Here is an 18,432-nt window from a genome sequence, read left to right as displayed (position 1 = left end):
GTAATGTCATGCCATGGCCAATTGAATTGACAGGATTTCAACTCTTCTGTTTGGATTAAAGCGGGTGGAAGGGCTGGTGATCTTTTCTGTTGGTCAGCTGAATGGTATTTATGATATTAATTATGGTTAGTGTTATACTTTAACTTTCTGTCAGTTCTATTGATACCCTAACATGGCAGCGGATGCCCTAGTTACTGAAGTCATAGCATTTCACTGATCAGGCACTCCTATGACTAGGATGGGGGAAATTAAGCTTGTAAACCATATGGTTTGCAAATAGGTCTGACGTGACGACTTATCTGCTCGTAAAATTATATGAAGAGTTTTGTACTTTCATTGACTAACTTGATCCAGCCATTGGATATCTATTATATGAAGAGTTTTGTACTTTCATTGACTAACTTGATCCAGCCATTGGATATCTATTTTCTCCTGCCATCTCAGTCCAAACACGGCATTTCTTAAAAGTGACTGTAAATTCCACAGCAGGAAACTTCTTTTACATATATTCAACAGGCGTGACAGGCTTCATTGCGCCTATCTCCTCATTCTGATTTGACTGTGCCATGGTGCTGCGATTTTTTATTTAGATAGTCTGTGTGTAATGTGTTTTTCTATAAGGTTATCCTAAAGTGAGTGTAATATGTATGAATATGCCTATATAAATTCTATATAAATTGCAAACAAAGGTTTCTGTACCAAATATTAAGTTCTGCTTTTCTGTTGTATCAAATACTTATGTCATGCAATAAAATGCAAATGAATTACTTAAAAATCATACAATGTGATTTTCTGGATTTTTCCGTCTCTCACAGTTGAAGTGTACCTATGATAAAAATTACAGACCTCTACATGCTTTGTAAGTAGGAAAACCTGCAAAATCGGCAGTGTATCAAATACTTGTTCTCCCCACTGTATATGCAGTATATATATATTGTCAATACTGATACTGATGGTATAATGACATTATAGTACTTTTTTCTATCAAACTGCTAATCTGTAATTGTGTGGATTTAAAACTGTCTTGAATCTCTAACCTGCTTCTGTAGGCCTATTTGTGCCATGCCGCTCAGCCGAGCGCTTCCTGCCAGTTGACTTTCTTGTCGCCTAGAAGAAAACAAATCTCACTTTATGACAGACAGCCATGCAGGACTAACATCCATTCAAATACTTGGATAGAATAGGTCCTGTTAAAATTGTGGAGCATTAGAGGAGGGTGGATGTGCTATTTCCAATAATGAGCCAACGCAAATGTTGAGATTGAGTTCATATTCATATTATTATATTACAGTGCTGGAAGGAACCAGTATTTGTTGTAATTTTAATTTACCTTCTCTCCCAACCTGGTCTCAGAGGATTTCACATTATTCTGTAAGTAAATCAAGACACTCCATTTAGTATGATATGTTACGTTTTGTATGGTATGTAATACAGTCGTGGCCAAAAGTTTTGAGAATGACACAAATATTAATTTTCACAAAGTTTGCTGCTTCAGTGTCTTTAGATATTTTTGTCAGATGTTACTATGGAATACTGAAGTATAATTACAAGCATTTCATAAGTGTCAAAGGCTTTTATTGACAATTACATGAAGTTGATGCAAAAAGTCAATATTTGCAGTGTTGACCCTTCTTTTTCAAGACCTCTGCAATCCGCCCTGGTATGCTGTCAATTAACTTCTGGGCCACATCCTGACTGATGGCAGCCCATTCTTGCATAATTAATGCTTGGAGTTTGTCAGAATTTGTGGGTTTTTGTTTGTCCACCTGCCTCTTGAGGATTGACCACAAGTTCTCAATAGGGATTAAGGTCTGAGGAGTTACCTGACCATGGACCCAAAATATCGATGTTTTGCCACTTAGTTATCACGTTTGCCTTATGGCAAGGTGCTCTATCATGCTGGAAAAGGCATTGTTCGTCACCAAACTGTTCCTGGATGGTTGGGAGAAGTTGCTCTCGGAGGATGTGTTGGTACCATTCTTTATTCATAGCTGTGTTCTTAGGCAAAATTGTGAGTGAGCCCACTCCCTTGGCTGAGAAGCAACCCCACACATGAATGGTCTCAGGATGCTTTACTGTTGGCATGACACAGGACTGATGGTAGCGCTCACCTTGTCTTCTCCGGACAAGCTTTTTTTCCAGATGCCCCAAACAATCGGAAAGGGGATTCATCAGAGAACATGACTTTACCCCAGTCCTCAGCAGTCCAATTCCTGTACCTTTTGCAGAATATCAGTCGGTCCCTGATGTTTATCCTGGAGAGAAGTGGCTTCTTTGCGGCCCTTCTTGACACTAGGCCATCCTCCAAAAGTCTTCGCCTCACTGTGCATGCAGATGCACTCACACCTGCCTGCTGCCATTCCTGAGCAAGCTCTGTACTGGTGGTGCCCCGATCCCGCAGCTGAATCAACTTTAGGAGACGGTCCTGGCGCTTGCTGGACTTTCTTGGGCGCCCTGAAGCCTTCTTCACAACAATTGAACCGCTCTCCTTGAAGTTCTTGATGATCCGATAAGTGGTTGATTTAGGTGCAATCTTACTGGCAGCAATATCCTTGCCTGTGAAGCCCTTTTTGTGCAAAGCAATGATGACGGTACATGCTTCCTTGCAGGTAACCATGATTGACAGACGAAGAACAATGATTCCAAGCACCACCCTTCTTTTGAAGCTTCCAGTCTGTTATTTGAACTCAATCAGCATGACAGAGTGATCTCCAGCCTTGTCCTCGTCAACACTCACACCTGTGTTAACGAGAGAATCACTGACATGATGTCAGCTGGTCCTTTTGTGGCAGGGCTGAAATGCAGTGGAAATGTTTTTTGGGGGCTTCAGTTCATTTGCATGGCAAAGAGGGACTTTGCAATTAATTGCAATTCATCTGATCACTCTTCATAACATTCTGGAGTATATGCAAATTGCCATCATACAAACTGAGGCAGCAGACTTTGTGAAAATGTATATTTGTGTCATTCTCAAACTTTTGGCCACGACTGTACATTTGTGGATGTCCATCACCCATTTCGTATGATATGTTACAAATTACAATTCATGTTATATGTTACGAATTTGCACAATATGTTACACATTTGCAAAATGTATGATATGTTACAAATTCTAGCTTGCTAACGTTAGCTAGGCTAGGGGTTAGGGGTAAGGTTAAGGTTATGTTTAGGAGGTAGGATAAAGGGTTAAGATTAGGGTTAGGGTAGTACATTGTTGAAAAGTTGCTAATCAGCTAAAATGCTAAGGTTGTCCATGATGAGATTCGAATTCACAACCTTTGGGTTGCTAGACGTTTGCATTATACCCCCGACCAACCACCATACTAAGTAAACATCTGTCTTATGTAACCATACCAAACTTAACATATCATACTAAATGGAGTGTCTTGGTTTTACGTACAGAATAATACAAAAGGCTCTGAGACCAGGTTGTCTTTCCACTGCCTGTCTTTGGCTGGACTACTGAATCTTTATCCTCTTCCATCTCTCTCCTGTTGCTCTTTCAAATCCAACTGCTCTCCATCCAACTTGGGAAGAGGTCTACACCTGTTGTATTCGGCACACGTGACAAATAAACTTTGATTTGATTGGGTTGTGTCCAAGCCTACTGGACATGGTCCAGGTTAGTTGTCTGACCAGCTGTGAGCTTCCGCCTGTCTGAGTAGTATATCTGCGGGGCTGCAGCTGTATCAGGATGTGCTGGGTGAGCTGACGGAGCGTGTGACCACTGACAAGGTGACAGGACTCCTGGCTGACATCAGAGACCTGCTGGCCCAGGTCAACAAGGTGAGACTGACACACACACACACAAACTCCCTAAGTAATAAGAAGTAGACACATGCATGCACACTGGCACAAGATCATAGAGGTCCTACACTTATATCATCACACTTGAGATGTTCGTTTAGGTTAATAACCTTCTGTATGTGTGTGTTTTTGTGTTGATCAGATGCAGGAGCCTGGCCAGATGAGCAGTGTGGCCCAGTACGAGGCCTCGGGACTGGCCTCAAGCCTCCCAGGGTACTACGAGGTTCAGGTTGCAACTCACTTTACCCTGCTGCAGCTCCGTGACTTCACACAGAACCTAAAACGCAGCCTGCGCAACATCGAACACCTGACTTCCAGGCCAGGACAGAGTGGCTGAACTGTACTCTACAGCAGCAGCAAAACCTGTGCAGACATGGATGGAGGACCGGAGGGGGGTCGTCCGTGCCAGAAGCCTATTGGACTTCTAAGGCAACTGCGTAGTGATGGAATCTGGCTGAAACATGTTTCATTTCTGTTCGAGCCTGCTTCAGTCTTTCTATCTAATCTGTCCATCAAGGTCAAAGGGGACATTTGAAAACATGAAGCAAGCGGAGCACTTTATTTATCTGAGATAGGGGATGGCACCAAAACCAATTGTGTAGCGTCCCTGTATCTGCCAAGGTCTGTACCTCATAGTATAACTGCAGGTAGCTGGTTCAAGCCTTGCTCTATCTGTTCCCCACCAATTGGGACAATAGCAACTGGTCAAGGACTGAGTGCCTGCTTTTCTTCATCTCTTTCTCCCCATGAAGGTTTTGTTCTTAGCTTGTTCTGCCACTCAACACCACCTCTGATTGCTTTCTCAGACTTTCCTTGAGATAAAGCAACACCGATAGCTGCCAGATAGTGGCAAGTCCCCGACAGTCTCTGAGATACTTATTTATACTTAAAAATATATATATTTATACATTTATGAAGTACTGGGATATCATTTGTTTGTGTGTTTGAATTCATTTGTTTGCGTATGCAGGTATTTATTTATTTGTAATGTATTTATGTATTTATACTGTATGTGTTTTTTTACTGATTGATACTGTCATTCCTAGAGTCTTTTCCTGGTGGGTGTCAAGAGATTTGTACTGTATGTGGTTTGGCCTCTGCCAAGGTCATTTTTTATATACCAGGAGCTCCGATCTCTTTCCCTTTGTTTTATTTATTATTATATATATTTTTACAGGACAATAGGAAGTCGGAAGACATGTATAGAACAAACAGTGAGGAAGGGCTTTAGACGAACGGCCGAGTTGCGACTTGATCCCGTCGCCTTGGAGGCATGTGTGGTCCGGGAATCGAGAGTGTTTCCACTCGAACCAGACTCCGGCACGAGAGGGTTATTAGTCAATACAATCACCCCTAGAGTCATTTCCTGGTAGGTGTGTCATTCCCTGTTTAGGAAGTTCCTATTCTAGTTTTTATTAACACAAGACAAACGTCACACAAGTGTGAATTGATGTTAACCGACATTTTGTGTGTTTTAGTCATCACTTATAGTGTTGTAAACGTCACACTTGGTGAAAGCCTAGAAAGTGATTTATTTATTTTGTCAAGCCCTGATGATGAAATATACTCTTCACACTGAAGTATGTAAGACATTGAACATGTTCTAATGTGTGTAGTTTAAGAAGGTTGAATGGTACTTGTGACAACGTACTGTATTTCGATTTTAGACTGTATTTAGGTCTAGTGTGTATCAAGCGTGTCCTTGTTTAAAATGGTGATGTCATCTTATTAACAGAAAGGTTTTGTTCGTAAACCCTATGGGAAAATAATTTTCTACAATTGTACTATACTTGATCAGTTATTTGCCTTAATCGGTTGATTCCATAGATTTTGCACTAAAGTGTTTTTTTTCTCCAACATAGTAATAAACCTTTAATGTGTAACAAGAAACGGGTTACTTTTCTAATCTTTGTTTCGTCAGAATGGAAGCTACCTGGAGCAATACAGTGTACTCAGTTAAATAAAGGTAAAAAAAAAAATATATATACATACTCAGGAAGGATTTCCTGCAAACACACTTGTGTGAAGCATCCAGGCTGTTATAATGTGATGTTGGCCGACTAAGCTTTCCCATGAACTTCTCTCATAAATATACAAACATTGTAAGCTTCCAGGCTGTTCACTGTTTACATGCCTTGTTGTTTTCTGGGAAGAAGGAGGGAGCGTTCCCATTGTTGTTACAGCTATAGTAAGCACTTTGGTCAATCTGGAAAGCCAGAGTGATGATTCAGATGTTTCTTGCTTTCCAATGTTGTCCATGACTTGATTGACCATTTTGAACAGATTCACAACATTGTCATAGAGCTGTGAAGAACTGTTGGAGACTGCAGAGCTTTCGCAAGAAGCAGGGATGAGAAGAGGGAACAAATCAAATCAAATTGTATTTGTCACATGCCCCGAATACAACAGGTGTAGACCTTACAGTGAAATGCTTACTTACAAGCCCATAACCAACAATGCAGTTTTAAGAAATTACCTAAAAAAAGAGAGATAAGCATAACAAATTATTAAAGAGCAATGCATAGTCTGGGTAGCCTTTTGATTAGCTGTTCACGAGTCTTATGGTTTGGGGGTAGAAGCTATTTAGGAGCCTCTTAGACCTAGACTTGGCGCTGCGGTACCGCTTGCCGTGCGGTAGCAGAGAGAACAGTCTATGACTAGGGTGGCTGGAGTCTTTGACAATTTTTAGAGCCTTCCTCTGACACCGCCTGGTATAGAGGTCCTGGATGGCAGGAAGCTTGGCCCCGGTGATGTACTGGGTCGTACGCACTACCTCTGTAGTGCCTTGCGGTCAGAGGCCGAGCATTTGCCATACCAGGCAGTGATGCAACCTGTCAGGATGCTCTCGATGGTGCAGCTGTAAAACCTTTTTAGGATCTGAGGACCCATGCCAAATCTTTTCAGTGTCCTGAGGGGGAATAGGTTTTGTCGTGCCCTCTTCACGACTGTCTTGGTGTGCTTGGACCATCTTAGTTTGTTGGTGATGTGGATGCCAAGGAACTTGAAGCTCTCAACCTGCTCCACTACATCCCCTTCGATGAGAATGGGGGCATGCTCGGTCCTCCTTTTCCTGTAGTCCACAATCATCTCCTTTGCCTTAATCACGTTGAGGGAGAGATTATTGTCCTTCCACCACACGGTCAGGTCTCTGACCTCCTCCCTATAGGCTGTCTCATCGTTGTCGGTGATCAGGCCTACCACTGTTGTGTCATCAGCAAACGTAATGATGGTGTTGGAGTCGTGCCTGGCCGTGCAGTCATGAGTGAACAGGGAGTACAGGAGGGGACTGTGCACGGACCCCTGAGGGGCCCCCGTGTTGAGGATCAGTGTGGGGGACGTGTTGTTACCTACCCTTATCACCTTGGGGCGGCCCGTCAGGAAGTCCAGGATCCAGTTAGTGTTCTTTGGCACAGGAACTATGGTGGTCTGCTTGAAACATGTTGCTATTACAGACTCAGACAGGGAGAGGTTGAAAATGTCAGTGAAGACACTTGCCAGTTGGTCAGCGCATGCTCGGAGTGCACGTCCTGGTAATCCGTCTGGCCCTGCGGCCTTGTGAATTTTGACCTGTTTAAAGGTCTTATTCACATCGGCTGCGGAGAGCGTGATCACACAGTCGTCCGGAACAGCTGATGCTCTCATGCATGTTTCAGTGTTACTTGCCTCGAAGCGAGCATAGAAGTTATTTAGCTCGTCTGGTAGGCTCGTGACACTGGCCAGCTCTCGGCTGTTCTTCCCTTTGTAGTCTGTAATAGTTTGCAGGCCCTGCCACACCCGACGGGCGTCGGAGCCAGTGTAGTACAACTCGATCTTAGTCCTCTATTGATGCGTTTCCTGTTTGATGGTTCGTAGGAAGGCATAGCGAGATTTCTTATAAGAGTCCCGCACCTTGAAAGAGGTAGCACTACCTTTTAGCTCAGTGCAAATATTGCCTGTAATCATGGCTTCTGGTTGGGGTATGTACGTACAGTCACTGTGGGGATGACGTCCTCGATGCACTTATTGGTAAAGCCAGTGACTGATGTGGTGTAATCCTCAATGCCATCAGAACAATCCCGGAACATATTCCAGTCTGTGCTAGCAAAACAGTCCTATAGTTTAGGATCTGCTTCATCTGACCACTTTTTTATAGACCGAGTCACTGGTGCTTCCTGCTTTCAGATTTGCTTGTAAGCAGGAATGAGAAGGATAGAATTATGGTCAGATTTGCCAAATGGAGAGCGAGGGAGAGCTTTGTACGCGTCTCTGTGTGTGGAGTGAAGGTGGTCTAGAATTGTTTCCCCTCTGGTTGCACATTTAACATGCCGCCTCTGGATGAGCATTTTCCTGATCGTGTCAGTGAACAGCAACTTATTCACTGACACTTTAGCAAAGACATACACAGGCTCAGAGGAAAAGAGCTTCCCTGATTGTTTTCCCCTCATGATTGCGGTCGACGTCACCAATCTTCTAGCCATCACTGATCCATTTTTCATTTTCCATTGGTTTTGTCTTGTCTTCCATCACACCTGGTTCCAATCCCATCAATTACATGTTGTATATTTAACCCTGTTTCCCCTCATGTCCTTGTCGGTGATTGTTCGTTGTATGTATTGGTGCTTAGTTTGTTATGGTGTGTGACGGGTTTTGTACCCACTTTCTTTCTTTTGTAAATGTTGGTTTTTGGAGTTTGTGAGCATTTATTGAAATACTCAGTTCATACCAAGTTCATTCACCTGCGCCTGACTTCCCTGCCACCAGCACGCACCTCATTACATCCCTGTTCACTCATGACTGCACGGCCAGAAACGACTCCAACACCATCATTAAGTTTGCTGATGACACAACAGTGGTAGGCCTGATCACTGACAACAATGAGACAGCCTATAGGGAGGAGGTCAGAGACCTGACCGTGTGGTGCAAGGACAACAATCTCTCCCTCAACGTGATTAAGGCAAAGGAGATGATTGTGGACTACAGGAAAAGGAGGACCAAGCACGCCCCCATTCTCATCAACAGGGCTGTTGTGGAGCAGGTTGAGAGCTTCAAGTTCCTTGGCGTCCACATCACCAACAAACTAAGATGGTCCAAGCACACCAAGACAGTCGTGAAGAGGGCACGACAAAACCTATTCCCCCTCAGGAGACTGAAAAGATTTGGCATGGGTCCTCAGATCCTCAAAAGGTTTTACAGCTGCACCATCAAGAGCATCCTGACAGGTTGCATCACTGCCTGGTATGGCAACTGCTCGGCCTCTGACCGCAAGGCACTACAGAGGTAGTGCGTACGACCCAGTACATCATCGGGGCCAAGCTTCCTGCCATCCAGGACCTCTATACCAGGCGGTGTCAGAGGAAGGCTCTAAAAATTGTCAAAGACTCCAGCCACCCTAGTCATAGACTGTTCTCTCTGCTACCGCACGGCAAGCGGTACCGGAGAGCCAAGTCTAGGTCCAAGAGGCTCCTAAATAGCTTCTACCCCCAAGCCATAAGACTCCTAAACAGCTAATCAAAAGGCTACCCAGACTATATGCATTGCTCTTTAATAATTTGTTATGCTTATCTCTTTTTTATAGGTAATTTCTTAAAACTGCATTGTTGGTTAAGGGCTTGTAAGTAAGCATTTCACTGTAAGGTCTACACCTGTTGTATTCGGGGCATGTGACAAATACAATTTGATTTGATTTGTTCCCTCTTCTCATCCCTGCTTCTTGTGAAAGCTCTGCAGTCTCCAACAGTTCTTCACAGCTCTATGACAATGTTGTGAATCTGTTCAAAATGGTCAATCAAGTCATGGACAACATTGGAAAGCAAGAAACATCTGAATCATCACTCTGGCTTTCCAGATTGACCAAAGTGCTTACTATAGCTGTAACAACAATGGAAACGCTCCCTGCTTCTTCCCAGAAAACAACAAGGCATGTAAACAGTGAACAGCCTGGAAGCTTACAATGTTTGTATATTTATGAGACGAGTGCATAGGAAAGCTTAGTCGGCCAACATCACATTCTAACAGCCTGGATGCTTCACACAAGTGTGTTTGCAGGAAATCCTTCCTGAGTATATATATATATATATATATATTTACCTTTATTTAACTGAGTACACTGTATTGCTCCAGGTAGCTTCCATTCTGACAAAACAAAGATTAGAAAAGTAACCCGTTTCTTGTTACACATTAAAGGTTTATTACTATGTTGGAGATAAATACAGTACGTTGTCACAAGTACCATTCAACCTTCTTAAACTACACACATTAGAACATGTTCAATGTCTTACATACTTCAGTGTGAAGAGTATATTTCATCATCAGGGCTAGACAAAATAAATAAATCACTTTCTAGGCTTTCACCAAGTGTGACGTTTACGACACTATAAGTGATGACTAAAACACACAAAATGTCGGTTAACATCAATTCACAATTCTCACACTTGTGTGACAATTGTCTTGTGTTAATAAAAACTAGAATAGGAACTTCCTAAACAGGGAATGACACACCTACCAGGAAATGACTCTAGGGGTGACTGTATTGACTAATAAACCTCTCGTGCCGGAGTCTGGTTCGAGTGGAAACACTCTCGATTCCCGGACCACACATGCCTCCAAGGCGACGGGATCAAGTCGCAACTCGGCCGTTCGTCTAAAGCCCTTCCTCACTGTTTGTTCTATACATGTCTTCCGACTTCCTATTGTCCTGTAAAAATATATATAATAATAAATAAAACAAAGGGAAGGAGATCGGAGCTCCTGGTATATAAAAAAAAATGACCTTGGCAGAGGCCAAACCACATACAGTACAAATCTCTTGACACCCACCAGGAAAAGACTCTAGGAATGACAGTATCAATCAGTAAAAAAACACATACAGTATAAATACATAAATACATTACAAATAAATAAATACCTGCATACGCAAACAAATGAATTCAAATACAGAAACAAATTATATCCCAGTACTTCATAAATATATAAATATATATATTTTTAAGTATAAATAAGTATCTCAGAAACTGTCGGGGACTTGCCACTATCTGGCAGCTATCGGTGTTGCTTTATCTCAAGGAAAGTCTGAGAAAGCAATCAGAGGTGGTGTTGAGTGGCAGAACAAGCTAAGAACAAAACCTTCATGGGGAGAAAGAGATGAAGATAAGAAGGCACTCAGTCATTGACCAGTTGCTATTGTCCCAATTGATGGGGAACAGATAGAGCAAGGCTTGAACCAGCTACCTGCAGTTATACTATGAGGTACAGACCTTGGCAGATACAGGGACGCTACACAATTGGTTTTGGTGCCATCCCCTATCTCAGATAAATAAAGTGCTCCGCTTGCTTCATGTTTTCAAATGTCCCCTTTGACCTTGATGGACAGATTAGATAGAAAGACTGAAGCAGGCTCGAACAGAAATGAAACATGTTTCAGCCAGATTCCATCACTACGCAGTTGCCTTAGAAGTCCAATAGGCTTCTGGCACGGACGACCCCCCTCCGGTCCTCCATCCATGTCTGCACAGGTTTTGCTGCTGCTGTAGAGTACAGTTCAGACCCCCTGTCCTGGCCTGGAAGTCAGGTGTTCGATGTTGCGCAGGCTGCGTTTTAGGTTCTGTGTGAAGTCACGGAGCTGCAGCAGGGTAAAGTGAGTTGCAACCTGAACCTCGTAGTCCCCTGGGAGGCGTGAGGCCAGTCCTGAGGCCTCGTACTGGGCCACACTGCTCATCTGGCCAGGCTCCTGCATCTGATCAACACAAAAACACACACATACAGAAGGTTATTAACCTAAATGAACATCTCAAGTGTGATGATATGAGTGTAGGACCTCTATGATCTTGTGCCAGTGTGCATGCATGTGTCTACTTCTTATTACTTAGGGAGTTTGTGTGTGTGTGTGTGTCAGTCTCACCTTGTTGACCTGGGCCAGCAGGTCTCTGATGTCAGCCAGGAGTCCTGTCACCTTGTCAGTGGTCACACGCTCCTTCAGCTCACCCAGCACATCCTGATACAGCTGCAGCCCCGCAGACATACTGCTCAGACACACCTCCTGTAGGCGGAAGCACACAGCTGGTCAGACACCTAACCAATAAAGAATCGTGTCCGAACTAACCATGTCAGCTTTATTAATCTATCTTTAACATTCAGCAGAACCATAGCATTGTTTCCCCTTCACACACACACACACACACACACACACACACACACACACACACACACACACACACACACACACACACACACACACACACACACACACACACACACACACACACACACACACACACACACACACACACACAAACACACACAAACACACCAGTGGAGGAACGGAAGGACCATTGTCCTCAGTGAGTTTCATAAAGATACGAAATATATTCACGCCACCAAATAATTGATTAAAACACACTGTTTTGCAATGAAAGTCTACAGTAGTGTTAGGTTCTAAATAAACAGAGTAAAAACTAACGGACAACTAGGAAAAGCTCAAACCAACGTTACCCAACGGGGTAAACAAGACATGTTCCCACCAGCACAAGTATTTACACCCGACTTTAGGCGGAGTCTCCTCCTTTTCTCTAAACATGACATCTTTGTTGCTAGGCAGAAAGTTAAGTGATGTGTGTAATAAACTGTTAATTTTCCCTTCATGTGACCTGACCTCGGCCCCCTGTCCTCACTAATCCACAGCTATCCACCCTTATCAGTGACCGCAACCATGTGATTGCCTTTTCCCTCACTTAGTAACTCTCCAAGCCCATGGCTCAAATCCACCCTCAATTGACCCCATCATATACATTCCTCATACAGATAACCATTAACTTTTGGTGTAGCAAGTATTTCAAATTACAACCCAACAGTAGCCTCAACAGCACTTTGTAGGGTAGCACCATGGTGTAGCTGGAGGAGAGCTAGTTTCCATTCTCCTCTGGGTACATTTACTTCACTACAAAACCTAGGAGGGTCACGGCTCTCACCCCCAACACTGTACTGCATGATTGTAGCGGGTTTACTAGCGCGTTAGTTATAGTAGCTATGTTGACTATGACGTCAGCTAATATGGTGACAACGATGTAGGCTGTGTGTAGCGTTTAGCGGTTATGATATAAAGGTTTGCTTGAAAAGGTTTTTTCAGCTGGTCACAGATAGCTGATGTGTTGTGCACTGAAGTCCACAAGCAAAGGGAATCAGCTAGATGCAGGCAAGAGTGTAAAAGGCGGCTCTCGACCTGTGCACCTAAGTTGTGAACTTACATTAATAGACTAGGTTGTAGCAACCTCCAGATGGGTATATGGAAAAATGTTGTATCATGTAGTAGTCTAAACTTAGCGATGTTACATTGAGCTGGGTGAATGGAATATGAATTACAGTCATCCGATACGCTGTAATAGAAATAAGGCCATGTTCATAAAAAAAAAAGAATCAACCTCCCTCGTCTTAAATGGCACCGACCAGCACTGACACACACACACACGTACTCACCAGGGTGAAGTCGATTTGGTTTAGGGGTCTGCAGACAGTCCTTAGTTCTGGTGCTGCGGGGATGCCCAGGGAGGTCACCATGGACTGGTACGGCATGTTCCTAGACTGGCTGGACGGGTCAAGGGTCAGGCCCTAGGAGAACAGGAGTGGTGTGGTTATAGAGCTGGCTCCAATGTAATGCATTAATGTAGGTCTATGGGTAGACTGCAGATCAAACAGAGTGAAGTTATTGTTAGTGCACTTTTGGAATCTGTGGTGTTAGTGGTCATGACCGGATGTAAAACCAACCACTGCAAGTTTAAAAGCACAAAGAAATGCATCCGATTTGCATTTTAATTAAACCTATATTTTCCTTAATTGGCCTGCAGATACAAGGCATGATTGAATTGACTAAATGTAGCTGCAGCTAAATGTGATATTGATCTTTGTTAGATACATGCTTTGCATTCTTCAGTTTAAATGTGACCTGTCGCGTGCTAGGGTTTGTTTTATGCAAAAAAACAAACCACAACATTTGCATGATATAAATTCATCAAACGGTCAACGTGATTTCAACTCAAATCGAGCATTAAAGACCATGCAAAGCTGCGTAAGTTTACCCATAGAAGTTTGCGATAAATGACATGCAGTAAAGACAATACACACCAGGTAAGAACAGGGCATCATCGCCCTCCCATAGACTTACCATGATTTTGACACTAGACCCGTGAACCACAGGGATGTTGCCTAATATTTTTTCGACCAAACTCCTTGCGTCCATTGACTTCTCTGGAATATGCGCGGACCGGACCAGAAAAGCCGAACAGCAGAGCAGACCTACAACTTTGAGAAAGAAAAAACAGCTGCAGAACGACTCTACGATGCTACAGATCCTTAATAAGTTGCACTGTGACGTACATCCAGTGCCGCGCAGAACCGTAAGCAAGAAAGGAGCGCGTGCCAAATATAGTGCATTGAGTTACGCAGTATCCATGCACAATTAAAAATGCCTGGAGACAACCACTCAAAATATGTCCAAGCTATTATGACTTTCTTCAGACAATAATTTTAAAAAACTAAATATTGTTTCCAAGTAAAAAAAAAAGTTGCATCAAGCAGAACAAATGCACTCATTAAGAGTGTCCTAGTCAAATGTATTTATACAAATATAAGATAAAATATCACTTACTTTTGAGAGTGTTCATTCTGTGTCAGTATGGTTAGTCTATATGGCTAAAGACTTGAAGGAGACTTGAAGTATTTATATGAATGATAGTACGATTCATGGGAATTTCCACTGAAGGGTCATTGTAAACCTGCAATAGTGAGTGACTAATAATTTGGTCTCTATTCAATCTGCATTGCGGAAGTTCAGATTTACAGCGTGATTGAATGTAAAGGCAATGTTCTCGCTTTAGCGGAGACTGAATTCACGGTAAACGCTGCATATGTCAGCTCAATCGGAAATGAGGCTACCTTTACATTTCTATCACAGAATATGTAACGCTTCAGTTTTACATATTGAATAAAATCCCTTAAGAGATGATAGGACGACCTCCTGCTGACCTTGTGATAGCTTAGCATGCATTCACTTTAAATAATGCCACTTTAATAATGTTTACATATCTTATCTCATATGTATATGCTGTATTTTATACCATCTATTGCATCTTGCCTATGCTGCTCAGTCATCGATCATCCATATATTTATATGTACATATTCTTATTCCATCCCTTTAGATTTGTGTGTATTAGGTAGTTGTTGTGGAATTGTTAGATTACTTGTTAGATATTACTGGACTGTCAGAACTAGAAGCACAAGCATTTTGCTATACTCGCATGCTAACCATGTGTATGTGACCAATAAAATTTGATTTGAAAATCAGAACATGAGCAAATATATAATGCATAGGATTAAAACTGTGCTTATGATTAAAAAAATACAACTTGCCTATTAGGCTATCAATACAGAAACGAAGTATAGGCTAAGCCTAATTGTTCTATTTTGCTGTTTTACATCTATTATAATGCTATTATTTTTATTTTACTAGGCCAATATTATTTTATTTCCTATTGCTTATTGTGAAGCACTTTGAGCTGCACATAATGAATCAAATAAATGAAACAAAGCTATTAATTGCCACCTCCACCTGGCTGTCACTGTCTGGACTTACTGTCACTCCTGCCCTACAGCACTCCCTGATGTTTAACTGTATGTGTCTTAACCCCATCTATTAAACATAGTTTTATCTGTAAAATGTGTTGAAAATTATGAAATGCACTTTAAATAGGCCTAGCTGGTGACTTGACTTAATTATCAGGCCTATAGGCTATAATTGTTATTATTATCTTACTTTTTAATTTACATTTGTGAATGGGAAATGAGTTGTAGCCTATAATTCAGAAAGAATGTCACATGAGTTTTTGATAAAATTCAAAGCCTGAAGTGATCAGTCGCGCTGCGGACAATAGGCTATGCTTGAAAGTAGCTATCTGCGCTCTACAAAACAGTCGCACATCCAAATACACTGCAGAGAAAGTTCGCACGTGTAGCTGTTGACATCATGGCGAGCAATGACTCAAACAGCCTCATGGCGTTTTCAGTGACGTTCACGTAGGGCTACATTACCCAGGAAAAATACATGTACATAATTTCACAACTCTAGTTGTAGCAATTCGACATATTACGTATGCTACCGTCTGAGTAGGCCTATACAGAGGATATAAGGTTGCGTTACTAAATGCTTAGTCCATATTTTATTGCCTCAAAAATATTAAAGACGAATATCCCCATTTGTGAAATCGTTTTTTTCCGCAAAGTCAAGTAGTCTTACTTCAGGCTATGTGCATTGCGCAATGACAGGAAGTCCACACACATCTTGATTGCAAGGTGTGCTCGCTGTTCTTGACTACAAATAATTTTCTTAGGCAATAACTGACCTCATTCCCAGCGTCTTAATGTACCATTTATCATGCCGTTCATGAATAACCTATATCGCTTCAAGAATTGGCATGACATTGCTATACGCTTCTTTTGATGGTATACATTTTTTTCTAATGTAGGCTAGGCCTTTTCCAGTTGTTGTGCCTACCCGTAATGCTAAGCTCGTGAATATTGAATGCATCATTATGACTGATCCCTGACAATATGATCAATCCATTTTGCAGAGCACCTTGACATTTTAATATTCAATTGTCACCTTAGCAATTGAGTAATCAAGCAAGATGCTCTAGATCTTGTCCACTTTGAACCTATCAACTTTCTGAAGTATTATCAAATTCTATATCTTAATTTAACAAATTAAAACACATTTGACAAATGATCACAAGCAGCCAGTTGGTGTATATATTTTTTATAATACAATGAATTGATAAATGGCCAAAAACATGCACCAAGGTTCTACTGTCACGCTTTATCAAATACAAACATTTCTTATTTTCATAGATGCAATGGCAATTGGTGTACGAATTAAACTGACTTTCCACAAATTACCTTACAAGGGCCTTGAACCATATGTCTACGGTTGTGTCCCAATAATCTCTCCCTCCTCCTGAAGTATGACTCATTCACTAGTCTGCACATATTGAATAGCACTGGATTGGTGTTGGCATGGGCATTTGTTCACTTCGCTTCATGAATTTGACAGGAAATGACTGGTAGATGATTGCATTATATGATTGGTTTATACACTGCATTCGGGAAAGTATTCAGACCCCTTCCCTTTTTTCACATTACAGCCTTATTCTAAAATGGATAAAAATGCTTTCCTCAATCTACACAAAATACCCCATAATGACAAAATGAAAACAGTTTTAGAAAAGTTTACAAATGTATATATTTTATTATGTTTTTTAACAGAAAAACTTTATTTATTTACATAAGTATTCAGACCCTTTGCTATGAGACTCGAAACTGAGTTCAGGCACATCCTGTTTCCATTGATCATCCTTGAGATGTTTCTACAACTTGATTGGAATCCACCTGTGGCAAATTCAATTGATTGGACATGATTTGGAAAGGCACACACCTGTCAATATAAGCTCCCACAGTTGACAGTACATGTCAGAGCAAAAACCAAGCCATGAGGTCGAAGGTATTGTCCATAGAGCTCCAAGACAGGATTGTGTCGAGGCACAGATCTGGGGAAGTGTACCAAAACATTTCTGCAGCATTGAAGGTCCTCAAGAACACATTCTTAAATGGAAGAAGTTTGGAACCACCAAGACTCTCCCTTAGCTGGCCATCCAGCCAAACTGAGCAATTGTGGGAGAAGGCCTTGGTCAGGGAGGTGACCAAGAACTCAATGGTCACTGACAGAGCGCCAGAGTTCCTCTGTGGAGATGGGAGAACCTTCCAGGACAACCATCTCTACAGCACTCCACCAATCAGGCCTTTATGGTAGAGTAACCAGACTGAAGCCACTCCTCAGTAAAAGGCACATGACAGTCTCTTGGAATTTGCCAGAAGGCACCGAAATGATTCTCAGACCATGAGAAACATGGTTCTCTGGTCTGATGAAACCAAGATTGAACCCTTTGGCCTGAATGCAAAGCATCACGTCTGGAGGAAACCTGGCACTATCCCTACGGTGAAGCATGGTGGTGGCAGAATCATGCTGTGGGGATGTTTTTCAGAGGCAGGGACAGGGAGACTAGTCAGAATCGAGGGAAAAATGAACAGAGCAACACGCAGAGATCCTTGATGAAAACTTGCTACAGAGTACTCAGGACCTCCGACTGGGGCAAAGGTTCAGGACAACAACCCTAAGCACACAGAAACCTGAAAATAGCTGTGCAGTGACACTCACCATCCAACCTGACAGAGCTGGAGAGGTTGTGCAGAGAATGGGAGAAACTCCCCAAAAACAGTTGTGTCAAGTTTGTTGCGTAATACTCAAGAAGACTCAAGGCTGTAATTAGTGCCAAAGGTGCTTCACAAAGTACTGAGTAAAGGGTCTGAATACTTAAGTAAAATGTGATATTTCCATTTATTTATAATTTTTCAACCTTTTCTAAAAACCTGCTTTTGCTTTGTTATGGGGTATTGTGTGTAGATAGAGGAAAAAACTTTATTCCATTTTAGAACAAGGCTGTAAAGTAACAAATTGTGGAAAAAGATGAGGGGTCTGAATACTTTCCGAATGCACTGTATTATACCAGTCATTTCTTTTAAAATCCATGAAGCGAATGGAACAAGTG

The 18,432-nt window shown here is 42.1% G+C and overlaps 1 protein-coding gene across 1 annotated transcript; it reads right to left on the bottom strand.

Moving 5' to 3' along the window:
* Positions 1–11,323: 11,323 nt before the first annotated feature.
* LOC120043978 lies at positions 11,324–14,438 on the bottom strand. The gene is made up of 5 exons (XM_038988573.1): positions 14,423–14,438; positions 13,940–14,076; positions 13,255–13,386; positions 11,684–11,821; positions 11,324–11,518 (listed from the first exon to the last, which is right to left on the bottom strand). The coding sequence occupies exons 1-5, from the start codon at positions 14,436–14,438 to the stop codon at positions 11,324–11,326; spliced, it is 618 nt and encodes a 205-aa protein (XP_038844501.1).
* Positions 14,439–18,432: the final 3,994 nt, after the last annotated feature.

This window comes from Salvelinus namaycush, chromosome 3 (assembly GCF_016432855.1).
Source record: "Salvelinus namaycush isolate Seneca chromosome 3, SaNama_1.0, whole genome shotgun sequence".
NCBI lineage: Eukaryota > Metazoa > Chordata > Actinopteri > Salmoniformes > Salmonidae > Salvelinus > Salvelinus namaycush.
This window is presented reverse-complemented; position numbering and strand designations above follow the sequence as displayed.

Bases quoted from the DNA above. Each gene is read 5' to 3' on its own strand.
- LOC120043978 (XM_038988573.1), bottom strand. The intron at 11,822-13,254 runs GTGAGTACGTGT...TTCCGCCTACAG, and splicing joins ACCAAATCGACTTCACCCTG to GAGGTGTGTCTGAGCAGTAT. The intron at 11,519-11,683 runs GTGAGACTGACA...TGTGTTGATCAG, and splicing joins TGCTGGCCCAGGTCAACAAG to ATGCAGGAGCCTGGCCAGAT.